This window comes from Lithobates pipiens, unplaced genomic scaffold (genome assembly GCF_037356315.1).
Source record: "Lithobates pipiens isolate NorthernLeopardFrog02 unplaced genomic scaffold, aLitPip1_a1.2 Scaffold_8, whole genome shotgun sequence".
Classification (NCBI taxonomy): domain Eukaryota; kingdom Metazoa; phylum Chordata; class Amphibia; order Anura; family Ranidae; genus Lithobates; species Lithobates pipiens.
The window spans coordinates 304,790,968-304,818,239 of record NW_027507903.1 but is presented as its reverse complement, the minus strand read 5'-3'; the positions used below and the strand labels follow the sequence as shown (position 1 = coordinate 304,818,239).

The 27,272-nt window shown below is 41.5% G+C and overlaps 1 protein-coding gene across 12 annotated transcripts in view; it reads right to left on the bottom strand.

Moving 5' to 3' along the window:
- The window catches only part of LOC143960856 (uncharacterized), a 243,733-nt gene that overhangs the window by 145,222 nt on the left and 71,239 nt on the right, over positions 1-27,272 (bottom strand). For 10 of the 12 annotated variants that reach the window (XM_077469803.1, XM_077469805.1, XM_077469807.1 and 7 more), the window contains exons 10-13: positions 27,154-27,198; positions 25,483-25,533; positions 10,144-10,197; positions 2,642-2,695 (exon numbers count right to left, since the gene is read on the bottom strand). In XM_077469803.1, the coding sequence (XP_077325929.1) occupies positions 2,642-2,695; positions 10,144-10,197; positions 25,483-25,533; positions 27,154-27,198 (204 nt within the window). The remainder of the gene's footprint in view (positions 1-2,641; positions 2,696-10,143; positions 10,198-25,482; positions 25,534-27,153; positions 27,199-27,272) is intronic. The other 2 variants (XM_077469808.1, XM_077469811.1) reach the window with 1 other exon arrangement.

Genomic DNA, 27,272 nt, shown 5'->3' with positions numbered 1-27,272 from the left:
GACACGGCTGATCACGTGGTAAAGAGTCTCCGTCGGAGACTCTTTACCGAGATCGTAGTTGCCGGGTGTCAGACTGACACCCCGCAACAACGATCGCCGCGATGCGCGCCCCCGGGGGCGCGCAGCGGCTCATAATCCTGATCACGTCATATGACGTCCGATCAGGATTATGAAACCACTTTGCCACCGTCAATTGCCTATAGGGCGGGCGGCAAGTGGTTAACAATCCTTCTATGATGGGACAATGTGTGAATTGTGGTGGGTTTTAAGAAGTTTACTGATCTTAAATAAATACACATGGGGAGAGATTTACTAAAACTGGACCATGAAAAATCTGGTCTAGCTCTGCATAGAAACAAATCAGCTTCCAGGTTTTATTGTCAAAGCTTAATTGAACAAGTTGAAGTTGGAAGCTGAATGGCTACTGTGCGCAGCTGTACCAGATTCTCAATGCTCCAGTTTTTGTTATCTCCCCCACTGTTCACATATTTTAAATTGGTTGTTTGAGATCTGTCTCAGCTTCATTGTAAATGTAAATAGAAACAGGATAGATTAGTAAATATTGTAAGAACAGCTTGCCTTGAATGCTTTCTACATAAACCCCCCCCCACCACCCCAAAGATGTTTCTGTTTCTTAAAGCGAACAGCATGCTGTGGGTCCAAACTTTCAAAATGCTAGTTGAAGAACTTTTAAATGATTTGCTTATCTCTAAGGCCGCGTACACACGGGCGGACTGTCCGCCCAACTAGGTTCGTCAAACAGTTTGACAAACAGTCCATTCAAAATTTGCATGAGCGGACTTGACCACACACGACGAACGAACAGTCCGCTGAAAACTTGCGCGATGACGTGAACGGCACGTACGACGGGACGAGAAATTCGGCGTCCGATACACTGCAATGCAACCTTCGCCGTGTAAATTCTTTCTGAGCATGCGCGAGACTTAGTTTGCCGAACAAGCCTACACACGAGCGGACTGTTCGCTCAAACCAAGTTTCAGCGGACAGTCTTACGGAAATTCCGAAAAACTTTGTTCGTCAGACTGTCCGCTGAAACTGTCCGCTGAAGCCCACACACGAGCGAACTGTCCGCTGAAACACTGTTCAGCGGACAAAGTTGGACGAACAGTCCGCCCGTGTGTACGCGGCCTCAGCCCTTGTACACACCGTCAGACATTCCGACCACAAAATCTGTCTGATTTTTTCCGACAGATTTTGTCCGAAGCTGGTGTTGCATACACACGGTCGGACAGAGTTGTCGGAAAATCTGATCGTTTGGAACGTAATGGCATTCGTTTGTTACGACGGGACTACGTTCAGGCTAGTAGCCAATAGCTTTGGTCTCGTAATTTGATCTGTGCATGTGTGGCATTTTGTCTGATCCGAATTCTCTACAAATGATCGGACAAAGTCCGATCGGATCATGTTGTCGGAAAATTTTATATCCAGCTCCCAAACTTTTTTGGTCGGACAGAGTCAGATGGAGCCCACACATGGTCGGATTACGAGGTCCGATCGGACATTTTCCATCAGAATGTCCGACCGTATGTACAAGGGCTAACAGTTACATGAGTTTGTTTTCCCTAAATAGTTTTGTTTGAAACCTTGAGAAAAATGTGTGATTTACCTGTTTAGTTTTTGGTGCAATGCTAACAGCCCTATGGTCTTCAGTTTTTGGGTGGACAACCTATTGTATGACTTTAATGTTCTGCATGAATCCCTTAAAGGCACAGAATATGGAGGCTGCCCTTGCTGACCTATTTTCTGAAAATGCTGGTTGTAGTTTTTATTTTACAGATCTAGTAATGTCTCTGATTGTTTATGGGCTCTATTTACACAAGCAGACCACATGCAGAATTAAGATGTTTTCCCAAATACCAAATGCGATCCTAAAAATGTCAATTTACTTTTGCATTATGCGTTACAGGTTTCTGAAAACCCGGGCTCAGTGTTAGCTGAGGCATAAACTCTGCTCTACTTTACCACTGGTGCTGCAATAATGGGATTGTAAGGTATGCTTGGCTTCTCTACAACCATGGGAAAAATTGATACATCAAGGGGATACTTTTTCAAACCACAAATAGATTATGGGAATGGATAGGGTGACATTTTGGCTTTAAGAAGTCCACTCATACTGATAAAAAGGGTTGTAAAGGTTTTTGTTTTGTCACCTTAATGCATCATATGCATTAAGGTGAAAAAACACCTGTCAGTGTCTGGCCTCCCAGCCCCCCCTTCACTTACCTGAACCCTCACACTTGACCCACGGGGATGCGCTCTCTCTTTGCCCGGGGTTCTCGGCTCTTCATTGGATAGATTGATAGCAGCGCAGTCATTGGCTCCCGCTGCTGTCAATCAAATCCACTGACGTGGATGCCGAGGAGTGGGGCTGAGTCCTGCATTCGGCCTCTATGGACGCTGAATGCTGGACTCGGGAGCGTGCCCGCAAGGTAACCCCCAGGAGAGTGCTTCTCCTAGAGGGTTATCTGATGTGGGGAGGAGCCGCGAGAGCTGCTGAGGGACCCCAGAAGATGAGGTTAGAGGCCACTCTGAGCAAAACGAGATGCACAGTGGAGGTAAGTATGATATGTTAATTTTTTTTTAAAAGAACCAAACCTTTAGGGTCAATTTAAGTACATACCGAAGGTGCAGCTGGAAGAGCAATTGGTTCATTAACGTCTGGTCCAGCAACTGGCTAAAAAAAAAAAGAAAAAAGGTATTAATATTAACAATAACAACTTCCTTTGAATGCATTCTACATCATTTAGCACCCATTCACAGCAGTCCAATTTGTCATGTTATTTGACAGTTCTAAGTAGCCTGACATGTTGCACCCCATTGTCGGCTATGGAACAGTTCAAATTGCTGAGACTCATGTAGCAGTGACTTTGAAAAAGGTTCCTGCACTACTTTTTGCCAATTTAATTGCAAGTTGCATAGACTTCTGTTGTATAAAGGCGCAAACAGCAATGAAATCACCCTGGCCTGGCTACATTTAAGATTGCGGTACTTCCCTTATATTGTATATAGTTATTGTTGTTTGTGAGTCACTGTTTGTTTGGTTGTTCTGCAACTCATTAAGCCTAACATCCCCCTGTTCTGCAAAGGTAAGCAAATTGGTGTGGTGGTGGTGGTGGTGGGGGGGGGGGGGTAGTGTGGGGTGTGCAGAGGTAGGTAGTGAGGGAATTACAGTTTGGGCTGCACAGGTGAGCAAGGAGGGAATGTGTAGAGGTAGGGAAGGCGGGTGCAAAGATGAGCAGAGGAGGCAGGTAGAGTTAAAGGGGTGGAGGATTGGAGTGGATGGGGGAGGTTTGGGGTGTAGAGGTTAGCAGGGGTTTTAGGATGCGAAGGTTTATTGACAGGGTGGATAAACATGTAGGTAGCATGTAGGGCAGCCCATTCATTTTAGTGGGATGCTCTATGCACTAGATATGCTGAAGAAAGTCCCAAACCCCTTTTCAAAATCACACAGTTGGACAGGACATTTCAATAGATGCGTGAGAGCGTCATTAACAATTAATGGCCCTGCTGTGTATCTGTTAAAGGGCAGCATGTTTCTGTGGTGTCAGGAAAGGGATTTTGCGTGTGTTCCCGACACAGAAATCTGAACGCAGGCTAAATGTCTCAGTTACATTGGCGGTCAGTGTAAATCTTCCCATTACATTGGGGCTTGGAATCCTTTCATTCACACTAATGGCCAATGTGAATGTTCCCCTTACATTAGTAGTCAGTGTAAATCCCCCCTTACACTGGTGGTGGTTACTGTGAATGCTTCTATTACATTATTGGTCATTGTTGAAACTCCTCTTTATATTGGTAGTTGGCAAAAAAAATTAGCATTGCCATTGATCACACCCTCCTCTCTTCCCAACGCTGATTCCAAGAGTTCTAGGAGCCCTAGGAGTTTTCTGTCTATTTATGGGTCTCCTCACCACCCCAGTCCATGGTGTGCTGTGACCTCTAGCAACCAATCAGTTAGCAGTAATGATGTGCAGTAACCTCTAGCAACCAATCAGTGAGCAGTATTGATGTACAGTAATCTCTAGCAACCAATCAGCAAGTAGAAATCATCTGCTGTAACCTCTAGCAACTAATCAGTGAGCTGTAATGTGTGCTGTAACTTCTAGCAACCAGTCAGTAAGCAGTAAAATATGCTGTAACTTCTGGCAACCAATTGGAATCGCTGCCTGATCTGATATAGTAAACTGATTATGAGTCTAGCTGCTATGTATTGTATGTCCCAGAGCGGGTGGAGAGTGAAATTGCATGGGGGGGGGGGGGGGGGGCGGCAAGAAATGTTTTGCCCAGGGTCCAATCGATATTAAAGACGGCCCTGAGCACAGGTAGTGTGGGATAACAATAACCCTGTATTTCAGCAATAGTGTGAGAAATTCAGTCTCCAGTGTTATGAATGTTTACAGGACCCTAGCCAATCACTGGAAGGCTGACCCAGAAGCTGCTGTTGGGTAGAAGATAAATGTTTGAGAGGATCAGATCAGTCTCTTTCCCCTGGGAGGGAGGCACATGGGTGTTCCAGAGAAGCTACTACTACTACTAGGCAGGTGCTATGTGCTGGGGACTTAAGGAAAATTACCTGTTGAAGGTGGGCTGGAGAGGGAAACCTTCACTGAAGATTGTTGCAGGCAAGCTGTGCAGAAGATGTCCCTGAACCTTGTGAGTGGATCCTTTCACCTATAGCTCCAGGTATTAAAAGCTGCTGACTTTTAATGTTCAGACACTCACCTGTACCACAGTCAAGCGATATAAGTGCAGCCACGCTCCACTCTCCCTCCTCTCCAAGGTGCCAGCATTCTAACTGTGAGTTCTCAGCTGTGGCTTCACAACCAGGCATGCACTGCACATGCATTAGCCCCGCTGCATGCTGTGATAGACCGGACAATCTTCTGGGACCTGTGACGTGTCCTAGAAGATTGCAGGGAGGGAGGGGGCAAAAGGTGATCTTCCTTCCGGTGCCGCAGCATCAGGGGAGGAAGTGGGAGCTGGGTGCCTGTAAAAACAGGGTACCCGCTCCTCCCCCAAAAAAATGAAATGCCAAATGTGACATGTCAGGGGGTCACTAGTACTTACAGAGGAAGTTCTATGTTTGGGTGGAACTCATCAAGTACTCATTAAGAGTTAGATGCCAGGAGGTGCTACAGAAGGACTGCAACTGCTCTGAGGGTCATAGATTAGTGAAATACATCAACAGATTTATTGGTTGGTTTTCCATTTCCTCATCTAAGCTGTCATCCAGCCTGACATCCAGACTTTGCCTGGCTGCAAGCTTTAAGAAGAGGCTCCCCATCCCAGATGTGTGAGGCCGCGTACACACGCGCGGACTGTTGGCCCAACCTTGTCCGCTGAACAGTGTTTGGGCGGACAGTCCGCTCGTGTGTGGGCTTTCAGCGGACAGTTTCAGCGGACAGTTGGACGGACAAGGTTTTACGGAAATTCCAAAAAACTGTCCGCTGAAACCTTGTTTCAACGAACAGTCCGCCCGTGTGTAGGCTTGTTCGTCAAACTAAGTTCCGCGCATGCTCAGAAAGGATTTTCAAGCCGAAAGTTATAATGCAGTGTATAGGACGTCGTATTTTGCGTCCCGTCGTACGTGCCGTTCACGTCATCGCGCACGGTTTCAGCAAACTGTTCGTTCGTCGTGTGTGGCCATGTCCGTCCATGCTAAGTTTGAGCGGACTGTTCGCTCAAACTGTTGGACGGACAAAGTTGGGCCAACAGTCCGCGCGTGTGTACGCGGCCTTAGTCTACAACTCACGTATTACATACAAAAAATGCAATTTCTGACCTGGGGACACTCACTGTGGTGGCAGCAGGAAAACTGTTACCGACTGCAATGGTCTGGTGTGGTGGCATTTTGGAGCACAGAAACACAGAAACAGGATAGTAAATATTGTAAGTACAGCTTGCTTTGAATGCATTCTATACCTTTTGAAGACATACCCCCATAAGGATTAGGGATGAGCCGAAAACCCCCCGGTTCGGTTCGCACCAGAACTTTCGAACGGACCCCAAATTCGAACGAACGTTAGAACCCCATTGAAGTCTATGGGACTCGAACGTTCGAAATGAAAAGTGCTAATTTTAACGGCTAATATGCAAGATACTGTCCTAAAAAGGGTTTGGGGACCTGACTCCTGCCCCAGGGGACATGGGTCAATGCAAAAACAAGTTTTAAAAACGGCCGTTTTGGCGGGAGCACTGATTTTAATGACGATTAAAGTGAAAAAAAAAGTGAAATATTCCTTTAAATATCGTGCCTGGGGGGGTGTCTGTAGTATGCCTGTGAAGTGCCACGTCTTTCCCGTGTTTAGAACAGTCCCTGCACAAAATGACATTAAATGGAAATAACACCATTTAAAACTGCTTGCGGTTTTAATGTTATATCTGGTTCCTGCAATATGGTTGAAAATCATTGAGAAAAATGGCATGGGTAGCCCTCCCTGCCCATTACCAGCCCCTTTAGGTCTTGTACGCATATTAAGGGGAACCCCGTACCCATATTAAAAAAAGGAAATGCGTGTGGCCCCCAGGCCCTATATACTCAGAACAGCAGTATACAGGCGGTGCAAAGAAGACAGGGACTGTGTAGGTTTGTTGTGTTAAGTTGAATCTGTTTGTAATTTTCAACTGGTACATTTTTAAAGTGTAGCTCCAGTCAAAAAAACAATTTTTAAGCTTTTTGGAAAACATAGGGAAGGGTTATCACCCCTGTATAATTTGTTTTGTCGTCCATCTTTTTTCATCTCACTTGCTGTTGTCTCCTTCCGTTTGCAAGTAGGAGATGTTTGTAAGTTGGATGTTTGAAAGTAGGGGCCTGCCCTATATGCTCTGCAGAAATGGCGAACAAGGTGTTGGTTTTGCCACAACATTGTAAGCCCTCAAAGTGACTCTTGGTGGGCGCTGGAGCGCCCTGCTGTGAACGATTATATCAAGAATTGTAATTACATGCCATTGTTGAACAGTGGTAGAAAAATTGACCTTTGGTGGTTGTGGTCCTCACCGTTACTCTGGGTGGGCACAGGAAGGGGCCCTCCTGTGAAATATTATATCAAGAATTGTAATTACATGTCCCTGTTAAACAGGGGCAGAAAAATTTGGCCTTAGGCACTGCTGCTGGTGCCACCACACTGCAACCTCTTCCATATACTCTAGTTTTATTGCAGGAATTAGCCCTGCTGCAAAGCATTGCATCAAAAATTGTACTTAAACGCCCCTGTTAAACAGGGGCAGAAAAATTGGGCCTTAGGCACTGGTGCTGGTGCCACCACACTGCAACCTCTGCCATATAATTACAAATGACATTTGTTCTGCCTATGAAGCAATAAAATATTAATTTAAGTGGGAGTTTAATGTAGTGGTACTGGAGAAAAGAAAGAAGAATGCAATAGGAAAATAATTAGAATGCATAATTTGCTGGATCCATTGGGCTCCCAAAATGTTTTCTCTACCTCTTCATTATTTGACTTAAATACCCACTATCTTTTTCTATTAGGCCTTTTCCCCCTTACTGTGTGAAGCCAGATATACCCACGTAAATCCCCAAACTAGATCCCACATCCCCACTGTTAGGAGTACCACCGACCCAGGGGACCACCAGTCTCCTTCAATCCTCTCTGCTGACGTCCACCTTTTTTTTACCATAGCCCATCCAATAGGAAGTGGCTACAACAGGCAGGGGTGTGGATTTTATCTCTGAGAGGGGCTTTAAATGAAATGTATAACATACAGTGGCAGTGCGTCCGTAAATGGGCGCAGGAGCGCTGCCCCCTCTCTTCTGTCACCGCTCTATCACCATAGATAGATTCATGCCTTGCATGAATCTATTTATAGTCCCCGCTGACACCCCCTATTCAGGTGTCTGGCCCCTTTTCTGGCGCTGGGCACCTGAATTATAGTGATGGGGTTTTTTTTTTTTTTTTGGAAGCACCTGATTAGAGCCGTAGACTCTAATAGGCACCCAAAAAGGTGAACAGCGGGTGCAATGCTGTGCGTTTGCTGCTCACTCAATTGTTTGTTAGCAAAGCAAAGGAATTCACTTTGCTAACACTGAACCACCTCTCAGCCAATCAGGTGCTCGGGTCTGTTATCTGTCACCTGATTGGCTGAAACATCAGACGCTGTGATTGGACGCCTGATAGAGAGGACGGAAGAAGACATCAAGGAGCAAGCAGGACACCGCCACTGACCCGCTGCGAGACAGGCAAGTGCCGGGGTGATACACACTGCCAGCATTTGATGGGGCACAGTTGTAGCAGCAAATGATGGGCACACTGGCAGCATTTGATGGGGCACAGGAGCGGCAATTGATGGGTACACTGGCAGAAATTGATGGGCATACTGGCAGCAATTGATAGGTATGGTAGTTGGCACAATGGCTGCTCTTGATGGGCACAGTAGCTGCCTTTGATGGGCACAGTGGCTGCGTTTCATGGGCATAATAGCAGCATTTTATGGGCACAGTGGCTTGCGTTTGATGGCACAGTGGCTGCATTTGATGGGCACAGTGGCGGCGTTTGATGGGTACAGTGGTTGCATTTGATGGGCACAGTGGCTGCGCTTGATGAGCACAGTGGCTGCGTTTGATAGACACAGTGGTTGCATTTGATGGGCACAGTGGTGGCAATTGATGGGCACAGTGGCTGTGGTTGATGGGCACAGTGGTTGCATTTGATGGGCACAGTGGCTGAACTTGCTGGGCACAGGGGCTACGCTTGATGGGCACAGTGGCTTAGTTTGATGGCACAATGGCTGCAATTGATTTTCTTTTTTCAGTTTGTTTGCGCCTCCCCAAAAATTTTGAGCACCAGCCGCTAGTGGCACCAGTAGCTGCGTATAATGAGCACAGTACTTGCGTTTGATGGGCACAGTGGCTGCGCTTGATAGGCACAGTGGCTGCGCTTGATGGGCGCAGTGGCTGCGCATAAAGATCAAGTAGGCTTTGTCCATTTAAGAGGTACATGAGACAGCATTTGCAGAGCGATCCAATTGATTGATATTGCAAAATCCTACTCTAACTCAGCACGCACTATCTCCTAACACTACTGACTGCAAGCTCTATTATAAAAGATAGATCACTAGCTATATAGGTGAGGTGAATATAGAGGTGTATACTGCGGTCAGGGCACACAGACAATAACCACTACACAACAGCAAGATAGAAAATCGGCTGAAAACGATCGGTGTGTACTGTGTTGAAGGTACACAGAACACCCACTGATTCAGACGCCAACACACTACACGAGGCCGCCGCGATGGCGGCCTTATATAGTGTGGGGCGTGCACTACACAGCCTGTGCTATGATTGGCCACAGGCATCCTGCCTGTGGCCAATCATGGCTCTCCTCGCTGCTGGCGCTGCGATTGGCCAAGCATGCGGGGTCACAGTGCATGCTTGGCCAATCATGAGCCAGCAATGCACTGCGCCATCGCACACGAATTTAAAGCGAACGGACCAAAATGTTCGGATTTCGCCGAACGGACGAACAGCCAATGTTCGAGTCGAACGTACGTTCGACTCCAACACGAAGCTCATCCCTAATAAGGATGTATCTGTTTCTTAAAGTGGCCAGCATGTTTTGGGTCCAAACTTTCAAAATATTAGTTGAGGAACTTAAATGAGTTAGTTTTCCCAAAATATTTTCTTTTGAAACCTTGAGAAAAATGTGTGATCTGCTATTGTATGACTTTAATGTTCTGGATGATTATTGTGATTCACATATAACCCTTGAGCAAAACTTATACTGACAGAATATGGAGGCTTCCATTGCTGACCTATTTTCTGAAAATGCTGTTTGCCTAGTTGTTCTACAGACCCAGTAATGTATATGTTTGTTGATGGGCTCCATTCACAAAAACAGACTGCATGCAGATTTTAGATGTTAGATGATTATTGCTTTATGCAAGGTTTCTGAAAACCTGGACTCAGTGTTAGCTGAGGCATAAACTGGGCTTTACTTTACCACTGGAGCTGCAATAATGGGATTGTGAGGTATCCTTGGCTTCTCTGCCACCCTGGGAAAAAATTATTTATCACAGGGATACCTTTTCCAGCCACAAATAGATATGGGAATGGATAGGGTGACGTTTTGGCTGTAAAAAGTTTGCTTATCCAGAATAAGTACATACCAGAGGTGCATCTGGAAGAGCAATTGGTTCTTTAACGTCTGATCCAGCAACTGACTACAAAAAAAAAAAAGAAAAAAGGTATTGATATTTGCAATAATAACTTGCTTTAAATGCATTCTGCATCGTTCAGCCCCCGATCACAGATTTGTCATGCAATTTGAAAGTTCCAAATCTCATTACAAGTTGAACCCTATTGTCGGTGATGGAATCGTTTAAGTTGCTGCGACTCATATCATACTGAATTTGAACTACTTTTTGACGATTTCATTGCAACTTGCATAGACTTTTGTCGTATGAAGTCTCAAGCTGCAATGAAATTGGCAGTTCAAATGGCACTCGTGTGTGGCTTTGAAATCATGCTAAAGTAGTACGGTTTTAAAGCCGCACCGGTGTGAACAGGGACTTAAAGGCAAATCATTCAAAATATTTATTTCTTCTTTTTTTAATTGCACACCTGGGTGATGTTAATCTTTTGCCTGTCAGCAGTCTCCTTTTTTTCAAAAGACTGACATAAATGTATTATTAATGAGATAGCTGTCAACTTAAATAAGGATCAAAAACATTTCAACGTCACATACAGTACAGAGCAGATACATGGTGTATGTTTAGCGCTATAATGGGATGCAGCATTTATCAAATCCCAGAGAACCTGTTTAAATATATGTAGCATCCCTGCCTTGGGCTTGGCTAAATTTAATATATGGCTTTTCTGTAGTCAGCTGAGCTGCAATTCATTTTATAGGTCTGCTAGTTTTTTTTTTTTCCCTAAACCTGTTGGTTGATTGCTCTTATCTGCTGCTGGAAGAATATTTCAGCAACAGTGTGAGAGAATCAATCTCCAGGGTTATGATTGTTTACTGGACCCTAGCAAATCACTGGGAGGTTGAAAAAGAAGCAGTGGCTGGGTAGAAGATAAATGTTTGGGAGGATCTGATCAGAGTCTCTTTCCTCTGAGAGGGAGGCACATGGTTGTTCCAGAGAAGCTACTACTAGGCAGGTGCTATGTGCTGGGGACTTGTGGAAAATTACCGATTGAAGTTGGGCTGGAGAGGGAAACCTTCACTGAACTTCATTGCACGGGAGCTGTGCAGAAGCTGTCCCTAGCTCCAGGTATTAAGATACTCATTAACCTCCCTGGCAGTAATCCCGAGTGTGGCTCAGGGTGAATTCTCATTACCAAAAGTGGTAACCACCAACCCACAATCGGGATTGCATTGCAGTATCCTGGCAAAGTTATTTACCTTGTCCCCAGGATCCTGTGATTGCCTCCCGCTGTGTACGTATGGGGAAGGAGCTCAGTGCCAAATTCAAAAAGTGCAAAAAAAACAAAAAAAACAAAAACACATAGAGTACACTGCAATTGTACAGATTACATTATTGTATCAAATCATTTCCCTTTTGTCCCTAGTGCTTTGTCCAGTTCCCTGCAGGCAGTTTTATAGTTATATATATATTGTTCTTTCTGCCTGGAAACTTGAGAATGTCAACGTCGACAGAAAGTGTCCCTTTAGGTCAAAAGCGGTTTTAGACCAGCTAGAAAACAGCGATAGTAAATGAGAACACTTGCAGAATTGATTGATAGTGATTAGTGGGGAAATTCGTCATTAAACACTGAAAGTAACAACAGTGACAATTCTGCAACTGAGCAAATTTTGGGGTTTTTGATGTGATTACATTATTGAATACATTTTATTAGGAATATGTTATTATAAAAAAGAAGAAGCTGTGCTAAAGATTAACTTGTGAGACACAAACCATTGGAAATAAATCAATGCGCTTAACACTGGCAAACGGTAATGTGAACATTTATAATGAGTGAAAACCAGCATGATACTATGTGAATGTAAAAGAGAAGTACCTATTAACCACTTCCCGACCAGCACACAACGATGTACGTTGGCAGAATGGCACGGACAGGCATATGGACGTACAGGTACGTCCCTTTAAGAATGCCGCTGTGCCATCGCGTGTGCGCCGCCGGCGGTGCACAAGCGCCGTTCGGGATCCCCGTGAGTCCGCTCATGGGTCCAGCGGACTCGATCGCCGTGGGGATACCCGCGATCGTCTCGTGGGGAAGCTGAACGGGGAGATGCGGAAGTAAACAGCATCTCCCCGTTCTGCCTAGCAACAAGTGACACTGATCTCTGCTCCCTGTGATTGGAGCAGAGATCAGTGTTCCCTAACACACAGCCACGCTCCCCACTGTAAGTAACACACCTCTAGGACACACTTAACTCCTACACTGCAACCCCCTGGTTAACCCCTTCACTGCCAGTGTCATTTACAGAGGAATCATTGCATTTGTATAGCACTGATTGCTGTATAAATGACAATGGTCCCAAAAATGTGTCAAAAATGTCCGATGTGTCCGCTATAATGCCGCAATCACAATAAAAATCACTGATTGCCTCCATTACTATTATAATTATTAATACAAATGCCATAAAACTATCCCCTATTTTGTAAATGCTATAAATTTTGTGCAAACCAATCAATAATTGCTTATTTCGATTTTTTACCAAAAATATGTAGTAGAATACATATCGGCCTAAACTGAGGAAAAAAAATAGTTTTTTATATATTTTTGGGGGATATTTATTATAGCAAAAAGTAAAAAATAATGCGTTTTTTTCAAAATTGTCGCTCTTTTTTGGTTTATAGCGCAAAAAATAAAAACCGCAAGGGTGATCAAATACCACCAAAAGAAAGCTCTATTTGTGGGGAAAAAAGGATGTAAATTTTGTTTTCAAGCCACGTCGCACGACCGCGCAATTTTCAGTTAAAGCAACACAGTGCTGAATTGTAAGAAAGTGGTCTGGTCTTAAGCCAGCAAAATGGTCCGATCTGAAAGTGGTTAAACAAATTAAATAGATAGAAAAAATTGTATATAAATGCAAGAATCACTAAGTGTCTATATAAATAGGTTAATGAAACCCAGTCATGTGATAATAAAAAGTAATATCAGATAATAATCATAAACTTATGTGACAATAATAAGATAATAAAACAAATTAATAATGATTATATACAAAAGCAAACAGTGAAACCATAAAACATATAATAACTGATGAAAAAACGGATCAAATAAAGTCCATGCACAATATGTGGGTAACTTGTTCATGTTGACATAAATCCAAACACCCCAGAAACTGTGACGGTGATGTCAGCACGCCGCTCCTCCCGGGAATATTTATTTGATATCAACCAATCTCGGGAGGGGGCACCAAGAAGGTGGTTGGGAGAAGATAAATGTTCAGCAGGGTTATTCTCTTGGGCCTGTTACCTCCTGGGAAGCAACCAGAGTACTAAAGAGCTGTTAGGCCTCAGCATATGCTTGGCTGAGTGTCTGAAGCAACTTGGACTGAAATATATTTGCTGGAGGGCATCACCTGTGGAGGATGACTTTCTGTCTCACTGAAGAATGTTGCATGGAAGCGGGATAGATGAGAGCTGTCTGTGGACGTAGTGAATAGGATTTTTGCTTAGGACTCTATGTAGGGGATTAATTTCAGAGGTTGCTGGGGCTGCTCAGAGTCTCTGATTAGCTGGCTGTCCCCTCTACCTCCAAAAATGACTGTTGTTAAAGGATGTATTGCTCAAGAATCTGTCCTCCTGTATTTGTTTTTCATTTTGAGGTGTCCTGCATCCTCATCCCTCTTTCCTGTTTGAAGCACTGCAATAAATCTACAAAAAGTCATCCCCTGGACAGAGCCTGTGTTTGTTAGTGTGCTTGCAAAAGCCGTCTGTGCCTGACAGCCTCTGGACAGATACTTGAAACCAGGGTCATTCTCAGTGGCCCCTTCCAGGGTAAACATTAAATGAATAAACTGATCAAATGTGCACATTTTTGGCATGGTAGATAGTTTAATTTCAGTGATCTCAATTAAACACAAACTGTAGGCATATTTAGTGAAATTGGTTCTATGTTATCTGGTTCGACACCATAAATAAAAACAGAATAGTAAATACTGTAATAACAGTTTGCTTTGAATACATAGCAGGGAAGGTTGAAAAGAGGCACAAGTCCAACCTATGTGTGTGATTTTATGTCAGTATTACATTATATATCCCTGTATGTTGTGGTCATTCAGGTGCCTATCTAAGTGTTTTTTTTTTTAATTATCGATGCTCCCCACTGAAACCACTGCCTGTGGAAGAGAGTTCCACATCCTAACCACTCTTACAGTAAAGAACCCTCTACACAGTTTAAGGTTAAACTGCTTTTCTTCTAGTTTTAGTGAATGGCTATGTGTCTTATTAAATTCCCTTTGGCGGAAAAGTTCTATCCCTATTGTGATGTTACCAGTACGGTGTTTGTACATTGAAATCATATTTCATCTCAAGCGTCTCCTCTCCAGAGAGAACAAGTTCAGTGCTCGTAACTTATCCTCATAACTAAGGTGCTCCAGTCCCTTTATTCACTTTGTTGCCCTTCTCTGGACTCTCTCCAGTTCCAGCACATCCTTCCTGAGGACTGATGCACAAAACTGGACAGCATACTCCAGGGGTGGCCTGACCAGAGTCTTGTAGAGTGGAAGAATTATTGTTTTATCTCCAGAGTTAGACCCCCCCTTTTAATGCATGTCAATATTCTGTTTGCTTTGCTTGCATCTTGGCATTGCATGACATTGCTGAGCCTGTCATCTACTAGGACCCCCAGGTCCTTTTCCATTCTAAATTCCCCCAGAGGTTCTCCCCCTAGTAAGTAGATTGAGTAGATTGCATTCATATTTTTGCCACCCAAATGCATTATTTTACATTTTTCTACATTAAACCTTATTTGCCATGCAGTTGCCCATCCCATTAATGTGTTCGGACCTTCTTGGTTTACAGATTCTGCAGAGAAGTTATTGCCCTGCTTAGCTTGGTATCATCTGCAAATACAGAGATTGAGCTGTTTATCCCATCCTCCAGGTTGTTTATGAATAAATTAAATAGGATTGGTCCCAGGACAGAACCCTGGGGGACCCCACTTTCCACCCTGGACCATTCCAAGTGCTCCCCAGTTATCACTACCCTCTGAACTCGCCCCTGTAGCCAGTTTTCAATGCATGTACTCACCCTATGGTCCATGTCAATGGATATTACTTTGTACAGTAAACGTTTATGGGGAACTGTATTAAATTCTTTTGCAAAATCCAGATTCACCATGTCTATAGGCGTGCTGCATTGGCTATTCTCCAATCAGCTGGTACCATTCCAGTCAGTAGACTGTTAATAAAAATTAGGAACAATGGTCTGGCAATTACTTGACTGAGTTCCTTAAGGACCCTCGGGTACAAGCCATCTTGTCCCGGTTACTTATTAATGTTAAGTTTTTCAAGTCTAATTCAAATTCTATCCTCTGTTAGCCATGAGGGTGCTTCCTGTGACATGTCATGAGGATAAACATTGCAGTTTTGGTTAATGAAGCCCCCCGATTCCCACGTGAAGACTGAGGAGAAAAATAAATTCAATACCTTTGCCATCTCTTTATCCTTAGTAACCAGATTCCCTTCATCATTCTTTATGGGACCAATATGATCTGACCTCCCCTTCTTACTATTTATGTACTTAAATAATTTCTTGGGATTTTGTTTATTCTCCTCCACTATGTGACTTTCGTGTTTTGTCTTAGCACCCTTACATTTCTTGTTGCATTCTTTGTAAAGTTGGAATGCTAATGATGATTCCCCATTTTTGAAGACCTTCTCCTTTGCTTTAATATGCATTTTTACTTTAGAGTTAAGCCACCCAGGACTTTTATCAGCTCTTTTAAATGTATTTCCCATTGGAATGTACTGGCTAATGACCTTATTTATTATGCTCTTAAAGCATACCCATTTTTCCTCCGTGTTTTTTGTTCCTAAGATTGTATCCCAACTATTATCTTCTAGCCAGGATTGTAGTTTAGGGAAGCTGGCTCTTTTGAAATTCAGTGTCTTTGTATGCCCCTTATGTTTCCTATTTGTGTGATTTATAGTCAACTTACAGTTCGTAGGGTGCATTTGTATTGACAATAAATGTGGACCGTTCACTTACAAGCTTCCTAGTTGTATAATCTGCTTGTCAGCATGGAGATAGCTTTTTCCAAGCTCCCTGCAGCTCTCATGAAGCATGTGTGTTTCCAGGCGGATGTGATCTAATCACCATGCTTCCCCCAATGGCTTGAAGAGTCCCGACTTAGATGGAGGAGGAAAGAGACTGCTTGAGATGTAATAATTTTCTCACAGTGAAGTGGAGGGATAATCTGAATGTTTTTGTTCTTTCCTCCCTTCAAGCAGATACGACAGTCAAAATTCCAACGGCGACCTTAACATGAGGGGGGTGGACCTCAACGACCAGACGTTGGCGCCAAACTTAATTGCCCATAAGCCCAGACACTGGTAAAAAAATGTGTCTGTATATTTATTCCAATTGGCTCTGCTGAGTGCTTATGTGCTATACAAAGCTTTAGGATGAACTGGATCCTTCCTAAAATTCCAGGAAGAGAGCATCACAGCCCTTCTGTTTCCAGATGGTGCTGCGCCCCACCTTCCCAACGGAAATGCAGTGAGACGACTGCATGAGATGTATTTTCCATATGTCCTCCCTGGTACCCCAAAGAAGTAGTTGTGTCTGCAGAAAAAGTGGATTTAGGCATGACACCCGCTTTTATTATCCCTCCTGTCCTGACCAACCTGGTCTCTGCATCTGTGACTGTTTCAAACGCTACTACACACTAGTGGAGTATTAATGTAGGGTATAGCACTAAAGAGTCCCAGGGCACACTTCCACAGAATCTTAAAAGATGAGATGACTATCACATTTTGAGAGACCCTAATCTGGAACGTTTACGGTTACAGTTTACGGTTTATATACAGTGGTGTGAAAAAGTGTTTGCCCCCTTCCTCATTTCCTGTTCCTTTGTATGTTTGTCACATTTAAGTGTTTCGGAACATCAAACCAATTTAAACAATAGTCAAGGACAACACAAGTAAACACAAAATGCAATTTGTAAATGAAGGTGTTTATTATTAAAGGTGAAAAAAAATCCAAACCATCATGGCCCTGTGTGAAAAAGTGATTGCCCCCCTTGTTAAAACATACTATAACTGGGGTTGTCCACACCTGAGTTCAATTTCTCTAGCCACACCCAGGCCTGATTATTGCCACACCTGTTCACAATCAAGGCATCACTTAAATAGGAGCTGCTTGACACAGTAAGGTCCACCAGAAGATCCTTAAAAGCTACACATCATGCCGAGACCCAAAGAAATTCAGGAACAATTGAGAAAGAAAGTAATTGAGATCTATCAGTCTGGAAAGGGTTATAAAGCCATTTCCAAAGCTTTGGGAATCCAGCGAACCACAGTGAGAGCCATTATCCACAAATGGCGAAGACATGGAACAGTGGTGAACCTTCCCAGGAGTGGCCGGCCGCCCAAAATAACCCCAAGAATGCAGCAACGACTCATCCAAGAGGTCACAAAAGACCCCACAACAACGTCCAAGGAACTGCAGGCCTCACTTGCCTCAGTTAAGGTCAGCGTTCATGCCTCCACCATCAGGAAAAGACTGGGCAAAAATGGCCTGCATGGCAGAGTTCCAAGGAGAAAACCACTGCTGAGCAAAAAGAACATCAAAGCTCGTCTCAATTTCTCCACAACACATCTTGATGATCCCCAAGACTTTTGGGACAACATTCTGTGGACCGATGAGACAAAAGTGGAACTCTTTGGAAGGTGTGTGTCCAAGTATATCTGGCGTAGAAGGAACACTGCATTTCATAAAAAGAACATTATACCAACAGTAAAATATGGTGGTGGTAGTGTGATGGTCTGGGGCTGTTTTGCTGCTTCAGGACCTGGAAGACTTGCCGTGATTAAAGGAACTATGAATTCTGCTGTCTACCAAGAGATCCTGAAGGAGAATGTCCGACCATCTGTTCGTGTACTCAAGCTGAAACGAACTTGGGTTCTGCAGCAGGACAATGATCCTAAACACACCAGCAAGTCCACCACCGAATGGCTGAAGAAAAACAAAATGAAGACTTTGGAGTGGCCTAGCCAAAGTCCTGACCTGAATCCTATTGAGATGTTGTGGTATGACCTTAAAAAGGCAGTTCATGCTCGAAAACCCTCTAATGTAACTGAATTAAGACAATTCTGCAAAGATGAGTGGGCCAAAATTCCTCCAGGACGCTGTAAAAGCCTCATTGCACGTTATCGCAAACGCTTGGTTGCAGTTGTTGCTGTTAAGGGTGGCCCAACCAGTTATTAGGTTTAGGGGGCAATCACTTTTTCACACAGGGCCATGATGGTTTGGATTTTTTTTCACCTTTAATAATAAACACCTTCATTTACAAATTGCATTTTGTGTTTACTTGTGTTGTCCTTGACTATTGTTTAAATTGGTTTGATGTTCCGAAACACTTAAGTGTGACAAACATGCAAAGGAACAGGAAATGAGGAAGGGGGCAAACACTTTTTCACACCACTGTAAGTGCAAAAAAAAAACACAAAAAATAAATAAATAAAAAAGCCAAAAAGAGTTGTCATTTTATTTTTCTTCTCTCTCTATTGTTCTCTCTCTTATATTCGCTCTCTATTGTCCGCTCGATTGTTCTATATCTATTGTTCTCTCTCTCTATTGTTACTGTAATGGTAATGTTTTATTTTTACTGTATTTTATTGTATTATCTTTGCTGGTATGGTATGTCTTACTGTAATACTGTAATGTTACTTCTTTTGCAACTGCGTTTGCTCCCATGATATGTAAACCTGTGACTCCACTGCTGAAGGATGTGCTTTCACCACCACAGTTAAAAAAAGAGCATATATGCTGAAGCATGGGTGCAGGGGTGGAAGGGCGATTTGCTCCTAACATTAGGGGCGGTTTGCCCCCCATGCTTCAGCATATATTTTTTAGGCACAGATTGCGATAAAAAAATAAGTTGTGTTACTGTGTTAATGTTTTATTGTTACCATTGTTTGCTTTTCAGGTACGCCATTCAGCTGCAGCACTGATTTATTTATCTTGACAGCAACAGCATTTGCTCTCATGGAAATACGGAAATCAGTGACTCCAGCTTTGTAGGAGGTGATTTCACTACCAAAGTTAAAAAAAAATGCTGCATACCGCCCCCCCCCCCCCCCCCCCCCACTGTCTTCCATGGTTTTCTCTGGCTCTCCTGTCCCTCGTGAGACCAGAATGGCTCCAATCATCTCTATGGCCTAAGAAACCGGATGCTACTAGAATTTCATGACTTAGGTTTCGCTGGCTATAAACAGTGCCGTTGTGAAATTGGGAAAGCATTTTATCACACCGATCCTGGTGTGGTCAGATGCTTTGAGGGCAAAGGAGAGATCTAGGGTCTAATAGACCCCAATATTTAAAAAAAAAAAAAGACTACCTGTCACTTACTTTTGCTACCATAGGGGATATTTACATTCTCTAAGATAACAATAAAAAATAATAATAAAAAACAAAGGAACAGTCTAAATAAAACCCCTGGCACCCCAGGTGTTCATGCACAAAGACGAACGCAAGCGTCGGTCTCATGTAGTATGTAAACAGCAATTGCCCCATGTATGTGAGGTATCACCACGAACATCAGAGCGGGGGTAGTAATTTTATTAGTAGACCTCTTCTGTACATCTAAAGTGGTAACCTGTAAAGGCTTTTAAATGCTTTTAAAAATGTATGTACTTTGTCTCCGCTGCACGTTTGTGCGCAATTCTAGAGCATGTCGTGTTTGGTATCCATGTACTCGGCATAAGATCATCTTTTTTATTTTATCACACATTTGAGCAATATAGTGTGTTTTAGTGCATCAAAATAAAAAAAAAGTGTTGAGTCCATGGAATATTTTATATCTTGCCACAAGTTTCGGGAAAATGTAAATTTTTGTTTTTTTACACAAAGTTGTCACTAAATGATATATTGTTCAAACATGGCATGGTTATATGTGGAATTACACCCCAAAATACATGTGATTCATAACAACTTTACTACCCTTACTCGTGAGCTATAATTGGGCAGCAGCTAACACATGATACCTGAGCCAATCTCAGCACCCTGTACCATGTAATTAGCTGTAGCCAATCACTAGTATTCACATCCGTCATGGACATAACTCATTCATGACAGTTCAAAGCATTGCTAGTACAATGATCTTCATTGTACCGGCAATCAAAATGTAAAAAGGAAAAAAAATTGCTAATCACCCCCTCAAAGTAGTATAATGTAACTATAATAACATTGAACTATGCTGATGAAAGTATTTAAAAAAATTGTAAAAAAGTGAACAAAAAATAAAATGTTGAATAGACTGTAAAAATGTTCTCTTTAATATGCTGTACTCAGTCAGTGTTCATGATCCCTGCCAAACCAGTTATATCATGATGCTGTACTGAGCTGGTGAGGGTATGTGAAAAACAAAAGCAAAAAACAAATGATTTAATTTCTTAATTTTATAAAAAAACTTCAAAAAATTTGCCATGCCTTTTACTAAATACCTCAGACTGTCTACTTTCCAAAAAGGGGTAATTTGGGGGTATTTGTAATGTCCTGGTATTTTAAGGGCCTTAAGAAAGGAGATTGGCTGTTAGAACGTCAGGATTAATCAGTTATCAAATATATATATCATAGTTTGTAGATGCTATACCATTCCTACAGACTAAATAATATACATTTATTGTTTTGTTTTTTACCAAAGACATGTAGCAGAATACATTTTAGCCTAAATCATTACATTTTTTATTGGATATTATTTATAACAGAAAATAGAAAATATTGCTTGTTTTTTTTTTCATTCTTATTTCATTTATATAACAACAACAATAATAATAATAATAATAATAATAATAATAATAATAATAATTAAAAAACAAAACAAAAAAAACAGTGGTGATCAAATACCACCAAAAGAAAGTTCTATTTGTTAAAAAAAAAAAAAAATATATCAATTTCATTTGTATACAGCATTGCATGACCAAACAATTGGCAGTTAAAATAGTGCAGTGACGCGACGTACACAAGGATTGATTATTGGTTGATGGAACACAGGGTGTTAGATTATGCGATGTCTACAAATATAGAAATAAGAACTATGTCAGATCATGCCCCAATGACTATGAAATTGAGAATCCCAGGTCTGCAGAAATCAATGCGTTCTTGGAAATTGGATAAGGAATTATTAGATGAAGAGGGTGTAGATATAATAAGAAAAGAACTAGAGTTCTTCTTTCTCATTAATGAAATGGGGGTTGGGGGATATTACAGAAAATACGGTATGGGAGGCCCACAAGGCCTATGTTAGAGGAATGTTTATTTCATTAGGGGTAAGGAGAAAGAAAGAAATAATAAGAGAAGAGCACTAAGCGAGGAAATCTATAGACTGGAACAATCCCATAAAAAAGAGAATAGTGAGAGAAGGGAATGGGATCCTGGTTTACAGCAAAAATTTATAACCAGAAGAGAAGATTTAAAAGAATTAATGGAGCAGGAAATGAGAATAACATATAGCAGCCAGGATCGCGAAGGAGAGATATTTATGGGGAAATAAAGCTAGGCTATTATAAAAAAATCTATAAATGATGTTGAAAAAATTATAAATAAGAAGGGGGAGTTGGTATATAATACTAAGGACATAGTAGGAGTGTTTAGGGAATTCTATAAGCAGCTATATTCAATTAAACACATACAGATAGGACAACAAGAGATTAATAGAAAAGAGAAAATTAAGGAATATATAATTCAAGCAAAAGTCCCCCAACTAACAGAGGAAGTAGCCCAGGAGCTAGAAAACCCAATAACGATACAAGAAGTGGATCAGGTAATAAGAGAATCTGCGGGTGGGAAAAGCCCTGGGCCAGATGGCTTTACTATGGAATACTTAAAAAAGTTTAGAGAAATATTATCCCCAAAACTCTGCTCATATTTCAACGGATTGGGAAGTATATATGGATTGAGTGAAGAAGCCTCGGCTACAATCACTACGGTGTTGAAAGAAGGGAAAGAGGACAATCTGCTCTAATTATAGAGCAATCTCATTAATGAATGCTGACACTAAGTTGTTTGCCAAGGTATTACCCTCAGGATAAAAAAAGCTTATGCCAAGTTTGATCCACCCTGACCAGGTGGGATTTGTAGTAGGAAGGGAGGGGAAAGATAACGGAGTAAGGGCATTGTTATTGCTCCAGAAAATGCAGGAGAGTGGAGTCCCCAGTCTGCTCTTGTCGATAGATGCTGAAAAAGCGTTCGACAGAGTGGACTGGGGATTCATGATGGGTACCCTAGAGGGAATGGGGTTTGGCCCCAGGTTCTTGAGCGGGATATAAGTACTCTATAGGAAAACGAATGCTGCAATAAGAGTTAATGGAACGTTATCACTACCCTTCAGGCTGAACAACGGAACCAGACAAGGGTGTCCGCTGTTGCCATTATTATTTGTGTTGGCACTCAAACATCTTTTGGAAACGGTAAGGAGAAATCACAACATAAGGGGGGTAGAAGTGGGGGAAGAGTCACACAAGGTTGCCGCATTTGTGGATAATGTGCTGTTCTACCTCTCCAACCCTAGAATTTCAATGCCAAATTTGTTAAATCAATCAAGAGTAATTAAAGAGTATAGAGAATTATCCAACTTTAAAATTAACCTGGGGAAATCAGAAGTATTAAATGTAAATATTGACCCAAAAGAAGAACAGAATATCCAGAAGGAATTCCCCTTTATATGGAAGAGGGAAATCAAATATCTAGGGGTAAAATTGACATCATCAATTGACAAGATTTACCAGGTTAATTATATACCTTTTTTGGATGAACTAAAAGAAGAAAAAAGGAGAATTATAAGAAAACCTGTCTCCTGGATGGGAAGAAAAAAAACTCCCTTAAAATGGTAATATTACCTAAAATATTATATAAATTCCAGATGCTCCTGATCTATATCCCACCTGCGTATTTTAGAATTATTAAAACCTTAATTACAAAATTCATCTGGCAAAATAAGAGACCTAGAATATCCTTAAAGATTTTACAAAGGGGAAAAGATCAAGGAGGATTAAGTGTACTAGATCTAAAAAAATATTATGAAGCAGTAATATTAACATGGGTAGTGGAATGGACAAAATTAGATAGTAAAAAAAGATGGGTAGAAATAGAGCATAGTTAGGCAGAAATAAATTTAGGGAGAAATATTTGGACACCACCACAATATAGAACACCGGGGGGAAAAATACTCACATTGATAAAGAATGTTATAAGAGTTTGGGATGGAGTGCACAAACACAATAAATGGAAATATAACTCTCCACTAATTTATTTAAAAGAGAATGATCTCTTTCCACCAGGTAAAAACACTACAGGGGGAATTGTATAAAAAAAGAAAATGTTCAATTAAGACATATATTAAAAGGGGGGAAAATAAACACATTAGAAGCACTAAAGAAAGAAAAAAGATTTGTTTGACTTGAATGAATGGCGGTGCCTCCAACCCCCAAGACCACTGAGAGATGGAGAGAAATTGACCTGTGAAGGGAAAACGTCCCGGGTTGGGATCTCACAGATATATAAGATCTTAGTATGGGAGGAGGAGATGGAGGTGCCGACATTCATAAAAAATGGGATTTTTTAGATAGAATTTTGAGGTTGGTGCATGGGTTTTCAACAAATAATGGGATGATAGAAATGAACTATAAATGTTTATTAAGGTGGTATAGGACACCAGATATTGTGGCAAAATATCAAACAGAGCAATCTGGAGAATGTTGGAGGGGCTGTGCACAACCGGGAAATATGGGACATATATGGTGGAATTGCCCAAGGATTAAACAATATTGGAGAGAGATATTAGAATATAGTAAGACAATAACTAAAAATCAAATACCTGAAGATCCCTGGTTGTGTCTCTTTCATTGTATGGATTTGCCATTGAAAGTGTACAAACATTCCCTCACAATCCATCTGATAAATGTGGCAAAGAGTCTAATCCCAAAGAAATGGAAGGAAGCAGAACCCCCAAAAGTAAGAGAGTGGTGGGAAAAAATAGATGAAATATACAGGATGGAAGAACTTAGGGAGGAGGATATAGGTAGGGAGCCTCAGAGGAAGTGGGAGACATGGAAGAAATTTAAATTAACAAATAAATATGCTGAGGTTCAGGGACTCTAGAGAGGGGGGCCTCCCCTTCCTCCCATCCACATATATTGGAAAGTGGATGGGAGGGCCGGGAGGGGGGGAGGGGTAGAGGGAAAAGGTAGGGGGAAGGGAAAGGAAGAATGGGGACTTATATGGAATGTAAAGTAAATAAGATGGTTCTGGTTATATTAGTACAGGAGGGGTAGGGGAGAGAGTAAACCCCCTCTCTCTCAATGGTTATTTAATATATTTACGGAGATGAGCGTGTTTTTTATTCTCTTTTCTTTTTTCTCTCTCCTTCTTTTCCTCTCTATTTGTAATAAAATTGTGAAAATGAAATAAATAAATTAAAAATTAAAAAAATTGTGCAGTGCCGAATAGCCAAAAATGGTCATGAAGGCAGTAAAATCTTCCAGAGCTCAAGTGGATATACAACCTATATAAATGCAGTAAGAGGGGACATCCGAGGAAATAGACAAGATGGGAGGTGCTATGGGAAAAGAAGTCATGCACCTGTAAAGCGAGGGGTAGAAGAGAAAATAAAAGCAAGGAGGGATAAGACCAGGAGGCCTGAGGCCAAGAGGGAAGGGAAAACTAGGTCTCAGGAACATTGAGGCTGCCTGTCAGAGTAGACCCAAGCTGGCTTAAGGGAAGGGAAGAAAGGCATACTGGAACTGGGCATGGTAGTCATCACAGATTCTGGACATCTGTTTGTTGAGCATCAACTGGAGTTTGATTTTCAAATAATTCCTGCTAATTTGTTCTTGGGTGGCACTATCTGTATCACATGGTTCTTTAAATTTCAATCAGATGGTTAATTAATGCTTCTGGTATTTAGACAGCTGCTTGTGCTGGCTATCTGAATACAATAGATGGCAGGGGAGATTCTTCCATCCACACAGTTTAAGGTGGAGGGATGAACTATGTAATTCTTGCTCTCATTCAGCTTGTGGGGCTAAAGGAGAAAAATATAATGGTGTATGGCTAGCTTAAGGTGGTAATATTGCAGAATGTTAAGCATATAAAAGGTATCATCATATGGTATATAGGTATAAACTAAAATTAACAGTGGACACTAACTGCATATATAATGCCATTGCCTATAATGGATACTAGAAATTAAGTAGTGTTGGCAAGTTTGCATGTATTTGGTAAACCACAATTGTTAAGTGTATTAAATATTTACCGCATCTACAAAAAAGTTAAAAAAAGTGATAAAAAATAAGTAAAAGCTCTTACTGGTAATCCTGGAAGTTCACTAGAAGATTTCAACAAACAGCTAAGTCTTTCCTAAATGAAAATGACAATTAAAAAAAGTTTTCAAAACGACTTCACCGTATTATCACTTACATAAGATTTTAGTGAATGGGTTTACATCTACAATGCTATACTAATATTTAATACAATTTAAAATATCTATTAGGGATGGGTGAGTGGTTCGGGCTGAGCATGAGTTTGGCCCAAAACCATTGTCCGTTAGGGTTTTCCCTGAACACCCAACTTTTTGATGTTCGTCTGCCGAACGCACAGTGTCAGTGAATAGGTTGTTAAGTAGTGGGTTGGGAAACCGTCCAGCCCCGAACAGTATACTTTCTCATACAAGTAAATGGTACAGCAGGCAGGAATATAAAATGTTAGGTCTACATATTCTTTAAATAAGATTTGTAGAAAGCAGGTAGATTTATATTTCTCATAATTATCTTGGACTAATTTATTTCATGAAAAAGATACTAAAAAAGACTAATGCCGCATACACATGACCGGACTTTCCATCAGAATAAACTGACGGTCTTTCCGACGGAGTTCCGACCGAACGGACTTGCCTACACACAATCACACCAAACTCTGTTCATTTTAAATGCGATGACGTACGACGGGACTAGAAAAGGAAGTTCAATAGCCAGTAGCCAATAGCTGCCCTTGCGTCGTATTTGGTCCGTTGGATTACCATAAACACAAACGTTTTTTCCGATAGGAATTGATTCCGTTGGAAAGATTTCTAGGTCCGTCAGACTTTTTGAAAAAAAAAGTCAGCTGAAGCCCACACATGATTGGAATATCCAATGAAATGATTCCATCAGACCTTTTCTTCCGGAAAGTCCAGTCACATGTACGCGGCATAAGGATAAAACTAGCCAATTAGGATTGACCAGAGTCAAGCAGATTACAGAATCAACCATGAGCTAGGAAAAATAGAAAACCATTACTTACTAAAGGAACCATGGAGGAACAAAAAGAGAATGTCATGCTACCTTAAGATTACTGCTGACCTTGCAATTATTGCCAATTGCAGCAATCTCAAAGATCTATGAAATTGTGCTAAATTGTAGGTAAATTGTAGGTAAAGGTTTGATATTTCCTTTTTTCTTTCTTCTGGCATATGGCTATTATTAAGGATTGCCACTAGTCTACATCCCATAATGGCATAGAACAACAGGGTTGATAATGTGCCGCAGCATCCTGATGGCAAGCAGGCTTCAACTCGTGCATTAGAAGAGTTCTGGATTGCCTCAACATTTTCCCTTATTGCCCAGCACACTATCATAGGAAGCTACATTAAGTAAACTTCCCTGGCGGGCTCAGTGTGTATTTGTGGGACTTTGCAGTGGAATTGAGAGGAAGCTGTAATTGCTGATGTACTAATAATAAATGCTGCAGCAAATTTATTATTTAGCAGGAGGCCATAGTTCTACTTTAAGTAGGCACCCACTTATTACCAATTTTACATAAACAAAACGGTACACTACAGCAGCCCTACAAAGATGGATTTAAGTAGCTTTAACACAAATCAAGGCCCACAGAATCCACATTCAAATCCACATTCAAAAACAGATATAATATAAGCATTTCTAATTACCCCCAAATAAGATATTTGTTAAAAAATAAAAGTATTGAAGATAAATACATTACCAATATAGCTGTGATATCTTCATAAAAAAGTTGTTCATTTTGACCCTGTATATAAGATTTTTTACAGTTACTGCAATAATTGTTATTAAAGCAAACCTGGACCATTCAAATTGAGCATA